Raw genomic sequence first — 15,185 nt, forward strand, 5'->3', positions numbered from 1 at the left:
GAACATTTTAAAATAATATATTTTGAAGTTAGAAGATCTTGTTAACTTGATAATACATTTGTGACATGTATAATACTTTAATTTAAGTACAAATACCTACCCAAATATAAATATATATTTGCATTAATGAAAATATTTATCTCATAAAATTAACTATTAAATAAAGGGGAAAATAAGCAAATACCCCATAAAAGCAAAATAATTACAAACATTCATCTAAATAATTACACTATTCATACCCCACTAATTACTACACTATATACCCCTTTACTAATTTTGTTTAACTGATACTAAATCAATATCATATATTGTATTGGTATCACTAAGGCTGATAATTTCGTTGAATTGATACTAAATCAGTATATATATATATATTGTATTGGTATCATTAAGACTGATAATTTCGTTGAATTGATACTAAATCAATATATATATATATATATATATATATATATATATATATATATATATATATATATATACTGTATTGGTATCATTAAGGTTTCTTGTTAAGAAATTACTCATTAGTCAATGATATTATAAGAGTATATATATACTCTTATAGTATCAATGACTAATGAATAATTTTTGAACGAGAAACCTTAATGATACCATAAAATATATACCTTTATAGTATCATTGACTAATGAATAATTTCTGAATAAGAAACTTTAATGATACCACAAAATATACATATATACTCTTATAGTATCATTGGTTAATAAGTAATTTCTTAACAAGAAACTTTAATGATACCAATACAGTATATATATACTGATTTAGTATCAGTTAAGCGAAATTATCAACCTTAATGATACAAATACAGTATATGATACCGATTTAATATCAGTTAAGCGAATTTACCCTTAATGAATGGGGGTATGGACTATAATTATTTATGAAAGAATGGATATTTTAGGAATTACTTGAATTTGGGTATGAACGTGTAATTATTTTGAATTTTATGGCCCATTTATGTAGTTTCCCCTTAAATAAATAATAAAAATTAAACTAATACAAACTTCAACTGACGTTATTACAAGTCATATAAAATTTTCTTTGTCTAAAATACTGAAATATTAAGAAATAGTAAATAAGTAAAACAAAAGGGCAATGTTTATATTTTAATAACTATTTTGAAGCAAACTTCATGAGAGTTTAAATCACATAAATAACATTGATAAATAAAGTCATTCTTTTTTCTTGAGCAACAAAAATAAATCGTGACAATTCTCTATATTTTGGTAAAAATATTCATAAGCATATATCTACATCTCAAGAGAAGTTGTTGACAAAAACAAATGAATTTGGACTACATTATGTTAACTTCATATATTGGGACATTACATACTAATGTATATATTAAGCAAAAAATAATTATTATATCATCAAAATTATTTTCCTCAAGTACTCGAGGGTATATTGGTTATGGAATATACCCTCTTAGGATAAAACGACTTACTTCATCAGAATAGTGGTACCTCATATTCCTCTAAACTTCGAACTCACTCAACGACAATAAATCACACAAAAAAAATGCAAGAAGAAGAGTAGAAGATTGAAAAAATTGTGGTTGAAAAATGAGAGGAAGCCGCTCTATTTATAGTCAACAAAGGGTAGTATGAACAAATGTTTTTTGTGTCTTATTTGAAAAGTCATGACCCTTTCGAGAAGTCACGACTCTTTGGAAAAGTCATAACTCATCGAAAAATCACAACTGATCAAAAAGTCACTGCTGATCAAAAAAGTCACAACTCTTTGGAAAAGTCATAACTCATTGAAAAATCACAACTGATCAAAAAGTCACAACTCATCAAAAAAGTCACAACCTAGATAGATAGATAGATAGATAGATAGATGTTTTAATCGAGGTCACTGGTTGCCGTGGCACCCCCACCCGTATACATAGGTCCATTCCGGAGTGAAACTACAACTAAGGAGTCATATTTAAGGCCTAACGTTTGTTATTATGGAAAGTTTTCCCTTTTTATTCAATAGGTAGAAGGATGACATTTTTGAACTTGTTCTAATATGCTAAGGGCATAGTTGACCTAATAGATGAAATAAAGATATTTCTAAACCAATTCTAATACGTTAAAGGCATAGTTGACCTAATAGATGAAATAAGGATATTTTTGAACCATTTCTAATAGGTTAAGGACATTTTTTTAACCTTTTCCATTTTTTCAATCGTGTATGGAGAAAGATTAAAACTGTTTCAAGTCCTAATTTGAAGAGGAAAGAGACATCTAGTTTGTTCAGATACAAGTTATCAAAACATTAGGGATGTTTTATTGTACTCTTTGCTTTTACCAACACAGGAAATAACAAATAAGGCTTCTCCTTAAGGTATGTACTCCCACAAACTTCTTTTTTACCTTAATACATCAATCAAAAGCGCATTCAATAGTTAATAGCCATTTCAAGACTTCATATAGATAATCATATACACAAATAGAAAACTCCTACTCCTCTTGCTGTAAACCAAAAGAGTCGTATCAGCTTTCACTTGTAGAAACAGTAAATAGCATGGAGATGACCTACCTAGGCAAGAAAATTTATAGCGTAAATAATGACTTCATTATCATTTACTAAAACTCGTATTCATACACACAAACTCCTCCACAATATCATGTCTCTCTTGCATAAAACTGAGATTCTCTTTACACCGCAGTTTCTCCAAAAATTACTCTTTTACCTAAGTTACAAAATTGAAGTGACTTTTCGGAAATCCCATGCTTCTCTGCTCTCTAGCATGTTTTAAAACTTGTATTTCAATCTCCTAACTGCTCTGTTTCAATCACTTAACTGTCGTCCAACAAGAGACGGTGGTTGTAGTGCTGGAGGGCGTTACTTTCAATAGATTGTAGCCACAGTTGTCGTGTTTGTACGTCCCAACAGCAGACAGTTTCAACCTCAAGACAATCTCTGAATTGGACACAATAACATGCAATAATGATCTGTTCTCCAGCACTATGAAGGACTCTGGAACCATGTCAAGAGTAGCTCCATGACTGCTGGATTTAATTCAAGCAAGACTGCTCTCAACATATTCCATTGCTTTCCTTTTCACAGCCTCCATTCGTTCATCATCACCAAGCGTCTTTTCGTACTCAAGATACTTCTTAAAGAGGAACTGCACTCCAGACATCACAAACCATTAGAAAGGTATAGGGCACCACCATCTTAAAACAAGAAGAAAATCAATTGAAAGAAACATCTTAGCAAGTATTCCAGGGTCCTGAAAATATAATAATCACCTTCATCTTTTTGGGTGGAAGGCTGAGAGTAATTGCCCTTTCAAATAAGGCACGGATCACATCTGCATCTCCCAGACGAATCTCCTGTTCATTTGGTTTAGTTTTGAGTCATGTACAATAAAAAAGATTTTCTTCACACACACATAGAGTGCAGTTTACTACAGTACCTGATCAAGATATACGCTCCACAGATCAGTTCTCTTCGGATATTCACGAAGCATCTTCTCAAACAAGGAGCGACCCCTGTCAGGAACTCCACACTTGAACTCTAGAATAGCTGTCTGTGTGATAAAGTTAATATGTTTGTGCGCAGGAAGACTTAGCAAAGCACGATTCACCACTGACTGGACTCCATCTTGGTTTTGTTTCAACAGCCACTGAATCCGCCTAAGCCAAACCTAAAAGCAAAGAATAAAAAGAGTTGGCAATAGTTAAATAGGGATCAGCCAAAGTATTTCCAAAACCACTCTTAGGTGTCAGTACCTTGCACAAATGCTTGAACTTCTTAACCATCTTGTTAAGAAGTTCATCTGTGAGTTTGTGTTGCTCAGTCCTCTCATACATTCCTAACAAGGCAAAGTGCACTTTTTTGGGATCACAATACTGCAATGCTCTTTGGAATACTTTTGCAACAGCTTCCTGGATCGTAATCAATAATGTGGGATTCAGAAGCAAATACTTTTAACTGTAAAGTGATATAACAAATATAAAAACGGCTCTATATCATTGTTTTGCTGTACCTCTGGGGGATTTCCATACTCGTTTTCTAAATTGAAGTAGGCAACCCAAACATTCAGCTTTTCCAACTCTTCTCGCACGTTTATTGTCCTCAAAGCCCTAGAGAAAAGAATCAAGACACAATTAACAGGTTATACATAATTATCCATCACATTATACAACTCATAGTACCTAAGAACACAACTGCACAACAAAGAACAAAAAAATCGGCACTTCCACATGGCCAAGTATGAGTTGTGCACTTGACTTTGCACCTCATGTGATTCTTTTAATTGTTCCATGTAAGGAACCCCTAGGGGCAAAAGTGTTATACTTAAAATCCATATAGATCACAAATATCTTCTGAGGCACTTAAATGTGATGGCACACCTGCCCAAGATAGTTTTTCCCAAAATGTGATCATTAGATTGACAGTGAGAGGGGCAACCCTAACAGAAGGAACACTTTTTTTTTTGTGGAGAGTTCTGACTGTAAATGTACTAGAACCAACTTAGTGCTAGATTTTTCTGTAATAAAAAAAGCATTTCATGCTTGGCAATTTGACAAGGTAAACAGGCAATTATAATCTTACAGTCCAGTTAATATATTGACTATTCTATCACATAGAAGTTTGAATCACAAGAAGCAGACCTTTTTTTTCCTTTCACAAGGAGCATACATAGTTTAGAAGAGCTGAGAGCAACAATAAAAGTAACAGCTCACATCCAAGAGCTTAAATACCAATATGACCAAATATCAACTTAGCTAAACCAAACCAAGATAGGTAAAGTTTAACCAATTTATCACCTAAAAGGTTTATTCTAAGGATAAAATTCCAACTACATCCTTATACTACCAAAGATATTTGCTTGTTTAAACTCTTCATTTGCCAGAAATAGAATTCACGGTAGAATATATAACTTCAAAAAGATTTACCGTTCTGCAATCGATCGTGCCTTCTCAACATCAGCCAAAGACAGCACAAATGCCATGTATTTTATCCAGACAAAGCTGCTATTTGGGGAACTTCTAACTAATTTCTCAAACTCATCTTCATCCCTGGGAATATCTTTTTCCAGTAATCTTTCCTCAGCAGCTCTAATTTCTTGTTCCCTGCTTAAAAAGATTGTATCACATGAAGACAGTTATGATATGGACAACATTGCTCTCTGTGAATTAGTAAACCAGAAGAACAGGTAAGAAAGAAAAATAAACAGTACCTCAATCTTTTAGCCTTTTTTGCTACATGTTTCTGGTTCTTGTCGTCTGAAGTACCGAAATTGGTAGCATCACCTGAGTTTTGATTAAATACATCTCCCATATCCAAATTTTCTGTATCATCAAGTGGGACCTCCAGTGGTGGTATGGATGCACGAGATTCAACTTCAGCAAGGAACAGGTCCTTCCCATCAACAGATTCACCATCAAGATCCTCCCGGCCTTGAGAGCTACTCTCGGGTGAAGAAGTTGATTCAAGACCTATGGAAAGAGCATCTCCATTCACTACATAACCAGAACTCGGCCTTGTATATGTTTCACCACTTGTAGCATCATTAATATATGAATTCTTCATCCCTAGTGAAATTCGATGTCTTTCCTTATCCACCTGGCAAAAGGTTGAAGAAAATGAGTTTGAATGGAACAGACCCTGATGGCAGAAATGACACACAAGCTATACAGCCCGTAGTCATCACTCATGCAATTCTGGAAGAGCTAGATTAGCACTTGTAATGATTAAGGAGGAAGAGTGATAAAATAATTTGACATGCAAAATCAAGTATCGACTTCTAGAATTCACGTATATAACATGGTCTAACATTGTTATTATTGTCCAAAACCAGGAGAAAGAAGAGCAAACAAAGCATATAAATAAATTTCTTTACATCAATCTCCCTTTTCCTTTTGGCATGATAAAATTTCACGTATTTCTAAATATTTGTCTACACTACCAAATTGGAGTGTCATACAGAACAAGCATTTACCTTCAAAATCTTTGCCGTCACTCTATCCCCAGCTTTGTGTCTAGAGTCAATATTGTCAACACGATCGTCAGAGATTTCTGAAACATGGCACAACCCAACCTAGAAAATGAAGCTGGAATCATCAGCATACATGTAAAACTCAAGCTTTCTGCTAGGAACTATAGCTCATCAATATTGCAAATTGATGAGAAAAATACATTAATGATTAGTATCAGAGCATTCTTAAAGAATAGAGAAATTTCTTATAGCTGAAGAAAATACAAAGCAGAAAAAAGATACACTTATCAGTAAAGAGTCAAGAAATTCATTACAGCTGATGAAATTACAATAACGTAAAAAGATGTAGACTGATTTATTAATAATAAACTGAGTTGGATCCATGTTTCAAAAGTAATAATGTGGTCCCTTAGGTCATAACTTATTTTCAAGTGAAAACTACTGGAAGTGACATGTTACATACCAAGTTTGTGTGATCAACTGTGATAAACAACCCATATGGTTCAACTCGCTTGACTCTGCCAGATATGACATCACCAACAGTCAAATTACTTAGAGCATCTTTATCAGACTTGGGAGCACCAACGGCACTTGATGTCCTTAGAGTGATTTCAACTCGCTTAGACAATGGCTCCACGGAGACCACCCTGTAGTACAGGAAATTAGTATACGAGAACATGAGGATTGAGACAGTTAAATAATTTATCCATAGTGAGAAAGCTTACCTTCCAATGACAAGTTTACCAACAGGGAATTCTTTCTCTAGATTTTCCACATAGCCATCAGACAAGTTTGACAGGAGAACTTTTGCATCAACTTTGCGCGAAAGTGTTACGAAACATCCTTTCGGTGTTACATTTTTCACATATGCCTAAAAGTAAAAAATGGAAAAGGAACCTCCACGTTACACTTGATTGGCAAAAGGAAATCAATCATAATTGCAGATGCAGTAACATAGAAAGACTAAACTACTAAAATGATTTTACCAATGAGTTTGAGTATACAATCAGTCTATATCATGTTTTTTTTTTTTGTTTTCTATGTAGAAACGATTTTAATGGAAAAGGAATTATGGATGAATAAAAAAGAGTTTTTAATGCATATATAAGAATGAAGGATGATGAAAGATTTCATTAGAATTCCCTATGATATGTCTATACTGATTAATACAACAATTACTATCCAATTTAGTATATCTTCTATATTTTATATTTATATTATATGAAAAGCAGACACCTTTTCACATTGAAGGATTGTGACTTTTCTGAAGTGTTGTGACTTTTCCGAAGAGTTGTGACTTTTCCGAAGGCTTGTGACTTTTCTAAAGGGTTGTGACTTTTCTGATAAGGCACAATACACATATTCATACTACCTTTTGTTGCCTATATATATAGAGGGGTTTCTCTCATTTTTAAACTACGAATTTTCAAAGTTTTCTATATTTCTTCTTAAAATCCCAAGTGTGATTTTTGCATTCGTTGAGTGAGTTCGAAGTAAAGCGGAATTTGAGGTACTACTATTCTTGTAATACAAAATTATAATTATTTTCTCTGATTTTTCTCCGTCATTTGAGGACCACTAATAGCATATTTATTAAATGTAGGTTGATTTGATCCTCCTTGAGATAATTTGATCACAGGGCAAACTTTGAGAAAGACTGTATTTGATATCTTGATCCCTTTATGAATATCTCACGACCAATTTATGAGATATTTGAGATGCCCTCTTCAAGGGAATAGGTATCCCTTTTATAGGCTTGAGCAATGTTTAAGGTATGGTAGCGTCCAAGAATTTTTATTTTTCTACTTAACCATCTCAAGGTCAATCAGAATGAGGACCAAAGTAGAACTACCAAAATAATGTGTATTTTTTCGCATATAGTAAAATTTTACTTATGAAAATATTATTGCATTAGAATTCATGATCTACGAAATTTATAAGACTTCAAATTTGTTTATTTCAAATGCAAAATTAGTGCACATCTTATAATGGCTCCTTTCATAGTTAAATTGCTTCGTAGAAAAAAACTTATTATTTGCTCAAGTAATGATGCATTTTGTAATTGTAAATTGATGCGGATAAACATTGCTATGCAGCTTGCAAGAGAAAAAGGAACATCTAAATCATGTTGTACCTGCACCATCATTTTTGGATGAAGATCCTCAATTTTCTCCACCAATACAGGAAAATTCCTGAATAAAAATTAACAAAGAAAACAGAAAAAAAATCAATCAAGAAACAAAAAGTACACAAATGATATGGGTGCCAACACCTTATATATCCACATTAAAATAATTGTTAGATAGCCTCAATGAGTCACTGAATACTTCTTTTTGTACAAGTAACAACCTTCTCAGTCAATTGTTTGGTGCAGTTGGAAAGACATCTAAATTGTTTATTTTGGTTTAGAGGGACGGAAACACTTATGTGGAAGGGCTTCACTTTACTTTCCTTCATCTTTCATTTCCTAAGCTAAACAAGGGAAATAGCCCGTCCGCCTGAGTAAGATTCCAAAGTAATGCGACAACTTTACCAATTCTATAACCAATTTACTTAATATATTATGAGACAACTATAATGGGACATTATGGCCGAATCATCTATATTAAGTCCCTTGGGGCTGCAGCGAGGAGGATCGTGAATACATAAGAAGGTCCAATGCACTTTGGATAACAGAAGTCATAACTGGGATCAAGTGCATAGCACACATCAACCTTTAGATTCATTGAACAGAACCTCTATTGTCCCGCCTAGTCAGCTAATTTGACTCCCTCGGGTCTGCAAGGAGGAGGATAGTGAAAACATAAAAAGGTCCAATGCACTTTAGATAACAGAAGTCATCACTGGGATCAAGTGCATACTGCATAGCATACAATACATTGACCTTAGAATTCATTGAAGAGAACTCTCCAGAAACCTCCTAAATCAGGCAACAACTACTTTTATCGGCTAAACGTACCATCATATTAAAAAAAATATAACAATCGTAGCATGTTCTATTTTTGCAGCATGATAAGAAATCTATTACCGATGAAGATTATAAATTTATCCAGTCTCATGAAGTTCATGTATGTTGACCTTGAAGAAATAATGCAAGAGGACAAGAGCATAACGTGTAGGCGTCTTAGGATGTTTCCTTAGAAAATCAAGTGCAAGGGATCTGGAACTTACACTGTGTCATTGAGTGCAGAGAGTTTCTCCTTCTGGGTTCTGTGTGAAATAGACCGCAGCGAGAGATCAATATGAACAGTTCCCTTGCCTGACTGAGCAATCTCCAGCACTTTGCACTTTACGAATTGTCCTTCATGATATCCAGACAGAGGATCGGCTACCCCTGGATCTGTCAGTTCAGTGAAATGAACTTTACCATATAGGTGAGGATCAATCTGAACAAGCAATCCACCAACGCCTGGAAGGATTTTGGAAATCCTGCCACCCAAAACACTGCCTTCATGAATATGAAATGCCACACTTTCACTTGAATGATCCGTGGGACCATCTCCTTGACAGGCAGTTTCTGGGTCAACCAACAGTGGCTGTGAAATTAAGCGCACTAACTTTTTCTCCTTATTAAACCGTAAAACATAACCAGAGAAGGCCCTGCCGACAGAGAACCTTTCCTGAAATTCATCTAGCTCACTAGGCTCACTTGAGCTATTTAAGATGTAGAGCTGGGCCTTAACATCTCGGGATATCGTTAGCCAAGCCCATTCTTTGTCAACTTTGTACACAAAGCCAGAAACGAGCTGGCCAGTTGAATAACTGAATTTCTTAACGGGTTCAATTTCATCAGATCCTGGATACAAAAGTAGAACAACCATAGTCAAAAGGGATACCTTCAAAAATAAAAGCAGACTTGCATCACTTGAACATGAATGAATCGTGTCAATTTAACAAATGTAAATCTGAATATCGTAACCACCCTAGTGCATAAGATTTATTTTGTTTTTTGTTTCTTTGAACGGGATAAACCTTTTCTGCATCCATTCTGCCCATATCCAGTGGAACTCATAAAAGAAAGACAAGATTTTTCAAGCTTAGAAAGTGAACATTTGTTGATTAAAATTTAACAGTTTTCAGCATCATTAATATATATATGTCAACCACAAATATATAAGTCTGGGGAAAAAATAGACCAATCAGAGAATACCCCAACATATCCAGTATATAGAAAAGGACAGAATCACGAGACTTTTTGGTGTTGGTAAACATAAAATAAGCATGCAAAGACATAAGGATTGGGTAAAATATTGGCCTATTACATATGTCAGGCTTGTGGGGCTTGCAAAGAGACAAAAACTAAGGCAAGTAAACCTTCTAGTTATATATCACACAATACAAATTTCAGTTTATTGCACTCTCTCAAGTGAAAAAGTAAACTCAGACAATCTACGGGACTTTATGCGCACGTGGGGGGGGGCAAGTGTGTTATCAAAGGCGAAAAGCGCAAAAAAGCTCTAAGGTCCGTGGGGGCATTAAATGCAAAGCACAAATAAAGCGTGGGCTTTAATGAAAAAAGGCGCAAAGGGAGAAAAAAAATATAAATATATATGTTTAGTCCAAGACTAATAATTATAAACATGAAAGACAAATATATGACCAATGAAATTGAATTTTTTTATTATAAAGTGAAATATCAATTGTTTAGTGTCAATTCTTCATAAGAGGCTCATTGTCAAGGAAAAGTTGTCTTAGAACCTTGATGACAACACTGAAGCGCACATAAAGTGAGGCAAAGCGCTCAACACGTTTTGAGCCTCGCTTAAAGCGCACCTTTGATAACACTGGGGGGGGGGGGTCATTTGATCTTACAACAGAAAAATATGTTCAGAATGGACGAGATAGAAGCCACTCAAGTGATGGGAATCCATACGAGGTACTAGACGGCAAAAACCAAAAAGGTCTCATGTCATACTTAGCCATGTTATCATTTCACCTGTAAGTGTGGATGGTTTAATGGATAGCTCCCACTGATAGCCTCTCTTAACACTTTCTGACATATTGAGCTTTGAAATGATCCTTGCAGTAAGAGTCTGCCCAAATTTGAAGTTACTAAATGGAGCTTCAGCATAATTGTCATCTGATGCCTATTCATCAAGAATTGAAAGAGACAAGTTAAGGAACACAAAATTAAGTTACATTTATTTTTTACTTCTCTTATTTCTTTAAAGAAGGCAAGGATTACTATTATCAGGTACACTTTCTTTCCTTTTCTATTGCGAATGGGAGGAACTCGAGCGTGGAGAGGGGAACTCATTGTATCATTACAGATTCATTTGAGAAGAAGTCATCAAGTAATTGCTTACCTCTGTTATGTGCACTCTCCCATGGAAACTGGACCCAAATTTTAGTCTCAGTTCAAGTGGCCTTATTTCAGTAATCTGCAGTTAATTGAAAAGAAAAAATATAGTCCCCGGCTAATTTGTGATTTGAATCCTTCGTGCAGAAGAGTAACTATTGCCAAGAAAGATACCCATACCTCTGCCTGAACTAGCGATCCGACATTATAACCAGATTTCCTTTTAGCCCTCTTGGAATTTGACGTTTCAATAGCTTCACTGATAGACTTAAGCAGCAGCAGCAGTCTCCCACTTGTTGAAGGAGAAGGAAGGGCCATAACAGTGGCAATGACACTACATTAACGAAAAATGAATTAGAAAATAGAAATCACAATAGCAAGCATCAAATAAAAATGACCTACTTTAGCTATCCATAAAATAGAAAGCACAGTAGCATGAAGCTGGAATTGGATAGTACATCAATGAAGTAAGAATGAGTACATTCTTCTACAGCAATATGGAAAGGAAATTCTAAGCAACTTGTAGCGGTAGACAACAATCCCCCCCCCCCCTTACGCAACTAGTTCCAAAAATAAGATTCTAATTTTGGTATGTCCCATAATTATACTAATACTTCTTGAGCCTTGAAATCCCCTTATATTACATACTAGATAGAAAGATGTGTACACTCCTGACGTCCCACTCCCAAAGTGATTCAAATTCCGTGTTAGCCTTCTCTTCTATATTCTTCCATTCAAGTATCGGTTAGCTATATCTTCTGACTGGCATAAGCGCGCACATCATACAAAGATGGTTTCTCCTACATTTCTACCCATGATAAAAGCACATTGAATGTTCACCAAGTTCCCACTCCTTAAGGATTATTACAGGGAAAAATTGGCATTGCTAGATATATAGATTATTCCATATTTCACGTGAAACCATACAACAAGATTCTTCAATATGCTTTTTTCCTTTCGATCATATCAACTCATCTATATCATAGCTACCTCATCCAGCCATTTGCGTGTCATAGCATAAATTGCAACCATGTTGAAGCAAGTTTTACTCTGAAATTTCTGATTCACTTTACTTCCTTCCCAAGTCAACTGATACATGTGAGGTCCTAGCTCACAGTGATGTAAAGTTGCAACATTTTCAATTAATTCCACAGGGTATTTGCTACCTCCCACCAACATCAACATCTAGTAACTCTATCCACCAAGGTTTGGATAGATAGGAAGAAATCACCTAATGTTTTTGCCTCCGCTGGAATTTGAACATGAGACCTCATAATTTTCAACTCACTTCATTGACCACTAGGTCACATCTTGGGTGCTTAAGTCACAGCATTTACCCCCATGATCTAAGATCCACGTCTCATTTGCTTTATCGGCGAAATTTCTGAACATCACTTTTGTTGAAGAGTCCCCATCTATCTTATGGGATGGACGGTCTCTTTATATGGCTTACGTAATTCTCACCCTTTTGGGTTGAGTTAGACCCAAAATTCATTTCTTTACATGATTTTGTAGCAGGACCCATCCAAATTCTTGTTTCCCGATGTTGGGCCCCATGTTAAAAATTGTCCTCGCTACCGATGTCCATTCGTGGTGTTGGGGGAGGTGTTAAAGAGTTCCACATCTGGCTCTTATAGAATAGGTGCTCTTTATATGGCTTGGGCAATCCTCACCACTTGAGCTAGCTTTTGGCATTGAGTTAGGTCCAATAAAGACAAATAGAATAGGAATTATCAGGTTTTATTTTTTCAATAACCCAGAAATTATCAGATCTTATTACCTTTCTCCATTGGTAAATGATTTGGGAAGGAGATTTTGAGTATTGTAATCAGCTCGTGATGCATATCCAAGAGTGTTATTGTATGATGGCAGTGAAACAACCTGGTAAAGTGAAAATGTTAAGCACACCTAACAATATGGATCGAAGTTAGACAGAATACAGCCAAAAAAAAAAGCTGAAAGACTTGCCATGTAATTTTCTTTAACAATCTCCACAACCGCATTTACAGTTTGATTTACTTCCAATTCTCCTAGTGTTTCCCTTTTGCGTTTCTGTTTAAAAAGGTAAAAGAATCAAATATATGAAAAAGAAAAAGTAGCATTGTGCAACCAATATAGATGCAAGATAAAACAAGAAAATAAAATACAATGTTTATAGGAAAAACTAATAGTTTTCCTCGGAAGAATTAGTACGAAAACAGCCCAGCTTGTGATGTGTGGGTTAGCTTCCCATCACAGGCTGGAACCCTGCCGCAAACCAAAGCCTGGTATCTTAGTAGTAAGTAGAAAAGGATAGAGGTACAGGCCATTTCCACCAAATTTCTAACTGTGCACACTGGCCCTCGGGAATCTCTCGGTTATAAAATAAGTAGAGTATGAAAGCAAGAAGGTATTACTTTTTCTTCAAAAAAGCTCTTTAATGAAGCGAATAAAACCAAGAGAATGAATGGTACAGCATAACGATGAAATAGCAAATTCAAAAATAACCTTCTGGGCTTGACTATTAGTGGTCTCTTTCTTTGATTTATTCACAAAAGCTGGCTTCAAAGACAGATCCACCAGGCGTTCTATCCTGGAAACATCAAGTACTGCTGTGCGAATACTTGAGCCAGTCTCCACAGGGAGTCCACTTACTGAAAAGAATATCATTTACTTAATATTAGATCTCAAGGCAACAAAATATAACTGGTTAATTAATGTTTCAAAGGGACTTACACTGATAGTGGGAAATAAAACCAAAAACGTCATCATATTTCTGAAAGTTTACTACAACACCAAATTCCTTTATTTCATGAACTTTTCCCTTCACAGTGCTACCAACATTAAATTGTTCCACCCATCTTAAGTCAGAACTTCCAGAGTCCACCGACTGCAGCTTGGCAATCTGATAGCATAGAAAGATGAACAAAGATCCATTCAAACTGATCTAGATTCTAAGAGAAAAGAGCATTCCCTACATCACCTTTTATATAACAAGATCTGATTGCGGACAGAGATCCTGTAAACATATGTCATATTTGTAGTAGCAAAAGAAAATATCACCTGATTCTTTAAGCATTGATTTCTTAAAACTTGCAAATGGGCATTGATTACTTATTATTATGAGTTTAAGTGTGTTTATGGGATACTCTAGTAATGAAAAAGCATTTCTACTGACATGGAACAATGATGACACTAGTGACTCCAATGCATGACCTTAGCACACAGGATAATTTTGAATCTTGCTTCAGGTTACCCACATTCTCCTCTGTAAGCAGGAGACAATACGAACACACAAGCCCACATATTGTGGACCCAAGGCAGGTATTCACACTCTTGAAAGTTGAAAAGGTTAATTTAATGATAAAACAGATGAGCAGAGACCGTAACAGTCTTTGATCATTCAAGTCAAAGGCTACAATATGGAGATCTATGGTACTTCCAAAAGTTCGTAGTCAAAACAGGCAATTCATAAAATCATATGACATTTTACTTTCCAGTCCAGATGAACACAACCAAGAACAAGAAGTAGGTGAAGATAAATCAAATGGAAAAAGTCTGAACTAAATTTAGGGCAAAGTTGAATAATATATAGCATAACTCAGCCTATGGGCAAAAGATTTGAAGTGAATTTCATTTAACCCAATTGAAAAGGATTTACAGCGAATTAGGAAGTTTCAAATGCACTATCAGATAGGAAGTCCCTCCCTTATAACGGCAGAAAATCTGCCTACACAATGCCCATACAGTAATTTTAACAGATTTCCAAAATGTTTGTTCCCTGTTTTTTTTTTTGAGACAAGGTAACTTTGTATTCACACCAAAAAAATTCTTCATCCAAAAAATGATGAATTGGAAACTTACATCCCACCCATGGGTATACTTTACAAGTTTCCTATAAAATCAACTAAATCTACTATATCCCCTACAAGATTCTGTTCTCTGTTCTAA

At 35.1% G+C, this 15,185-nt stretch overlaps 1 protein-coding gene across 1 annotated transcript in view; it reads right to left on the minus strand.

Annotated features, from left to right (window-relative positions):
• Positions 1-2,528: 2,528 nt before the first annotated feature.
• LOC125830036 (rRNA biogenesis protein RRP5) overlaps positions 2,529-15,185 on the minus strand; it is a 37,646-nt gene continuing 24,989 nt past the window's right edge. The window contains exons 22-40 of the mRNA XM_049509252.1: positions 13,971-14,139; positions 13,743-13,888; positions 13,224-13,307; positions 13,036-13,136; positions 11,436-11,589; positions 11,263-11,337; positions 10,893-11,043; positions 9,128-9,752; positions 8,091-8,148; positions 6,682-6,827; positions 6,420-6,603; positions 5,960-6,058; positions 5,198-5,583; positions 4,914-5,090; positions 4,001-4,097; positions 3,744-3,899; positions 3,428-3,658; positions 3,261-3,344; positions 2,529-3,136 (exon numbers count right to left, since the gene is read on the minus strand). Coding sequence (XP_049365209.1) covers positions 3,029-3,136; positions 3,261-3,344; positions 3,428-3,658; positions 3,744-3,899; positions 4,001-4,097; positions 4,914-5,090; positions 5,198-5,583; positions 5,960-6,058; positions 6,420-6,603; positions 6,682-6,827; positions 8,091-8,148; positions 9,128-9,752; positions 10,893-11,043; positions 11,263-11,337; positions 11,436-11,589; positions 13,036-13,136; positions 13,224-13,307; positions 13,743-13,888; positions 13,971-14,139 — 3,231 coding nt within the window. The 3' untranslated portion in view covers positions 2,529-3,028. The remainder of the gene's footprint in view (positions 3,137-3,260; positions 3,345-3,427; positions 3,659-3,743; positions 3,900-4,000; positions 4,098-4,913; positions 5,091-5,197; positions 5,584-5,959; positions 6,059-6,419; positions 6,604-6,681; positions 6,828-8,090; positions 8,149-9,127; positions 9,753-10,892; positions 11,044-11,262; positions 11,338-11,435; positions 11,590-13,035; positions 13,137-13,223; positions 13,308-13,742; positions 13,889-13,970; positions 14,140-15,185) is intronic.

Source organism: Solanum verrucosum, unplaced genomic scaffold, assembly GCF_900185275.1.
Source record: "Solanum verrucosum unplaced genomic scaffold, falcon-dt-bn FXZP01000151.1, whole genome shotgun sequence".
In the NCBI taxonomy this organism is placed as follows: Eukaryota; Viridiplantae; Streptophyta; class Magnoliopsida; order Solanales; family Solanaceae; genus Solanum; species Solanum verrucosum.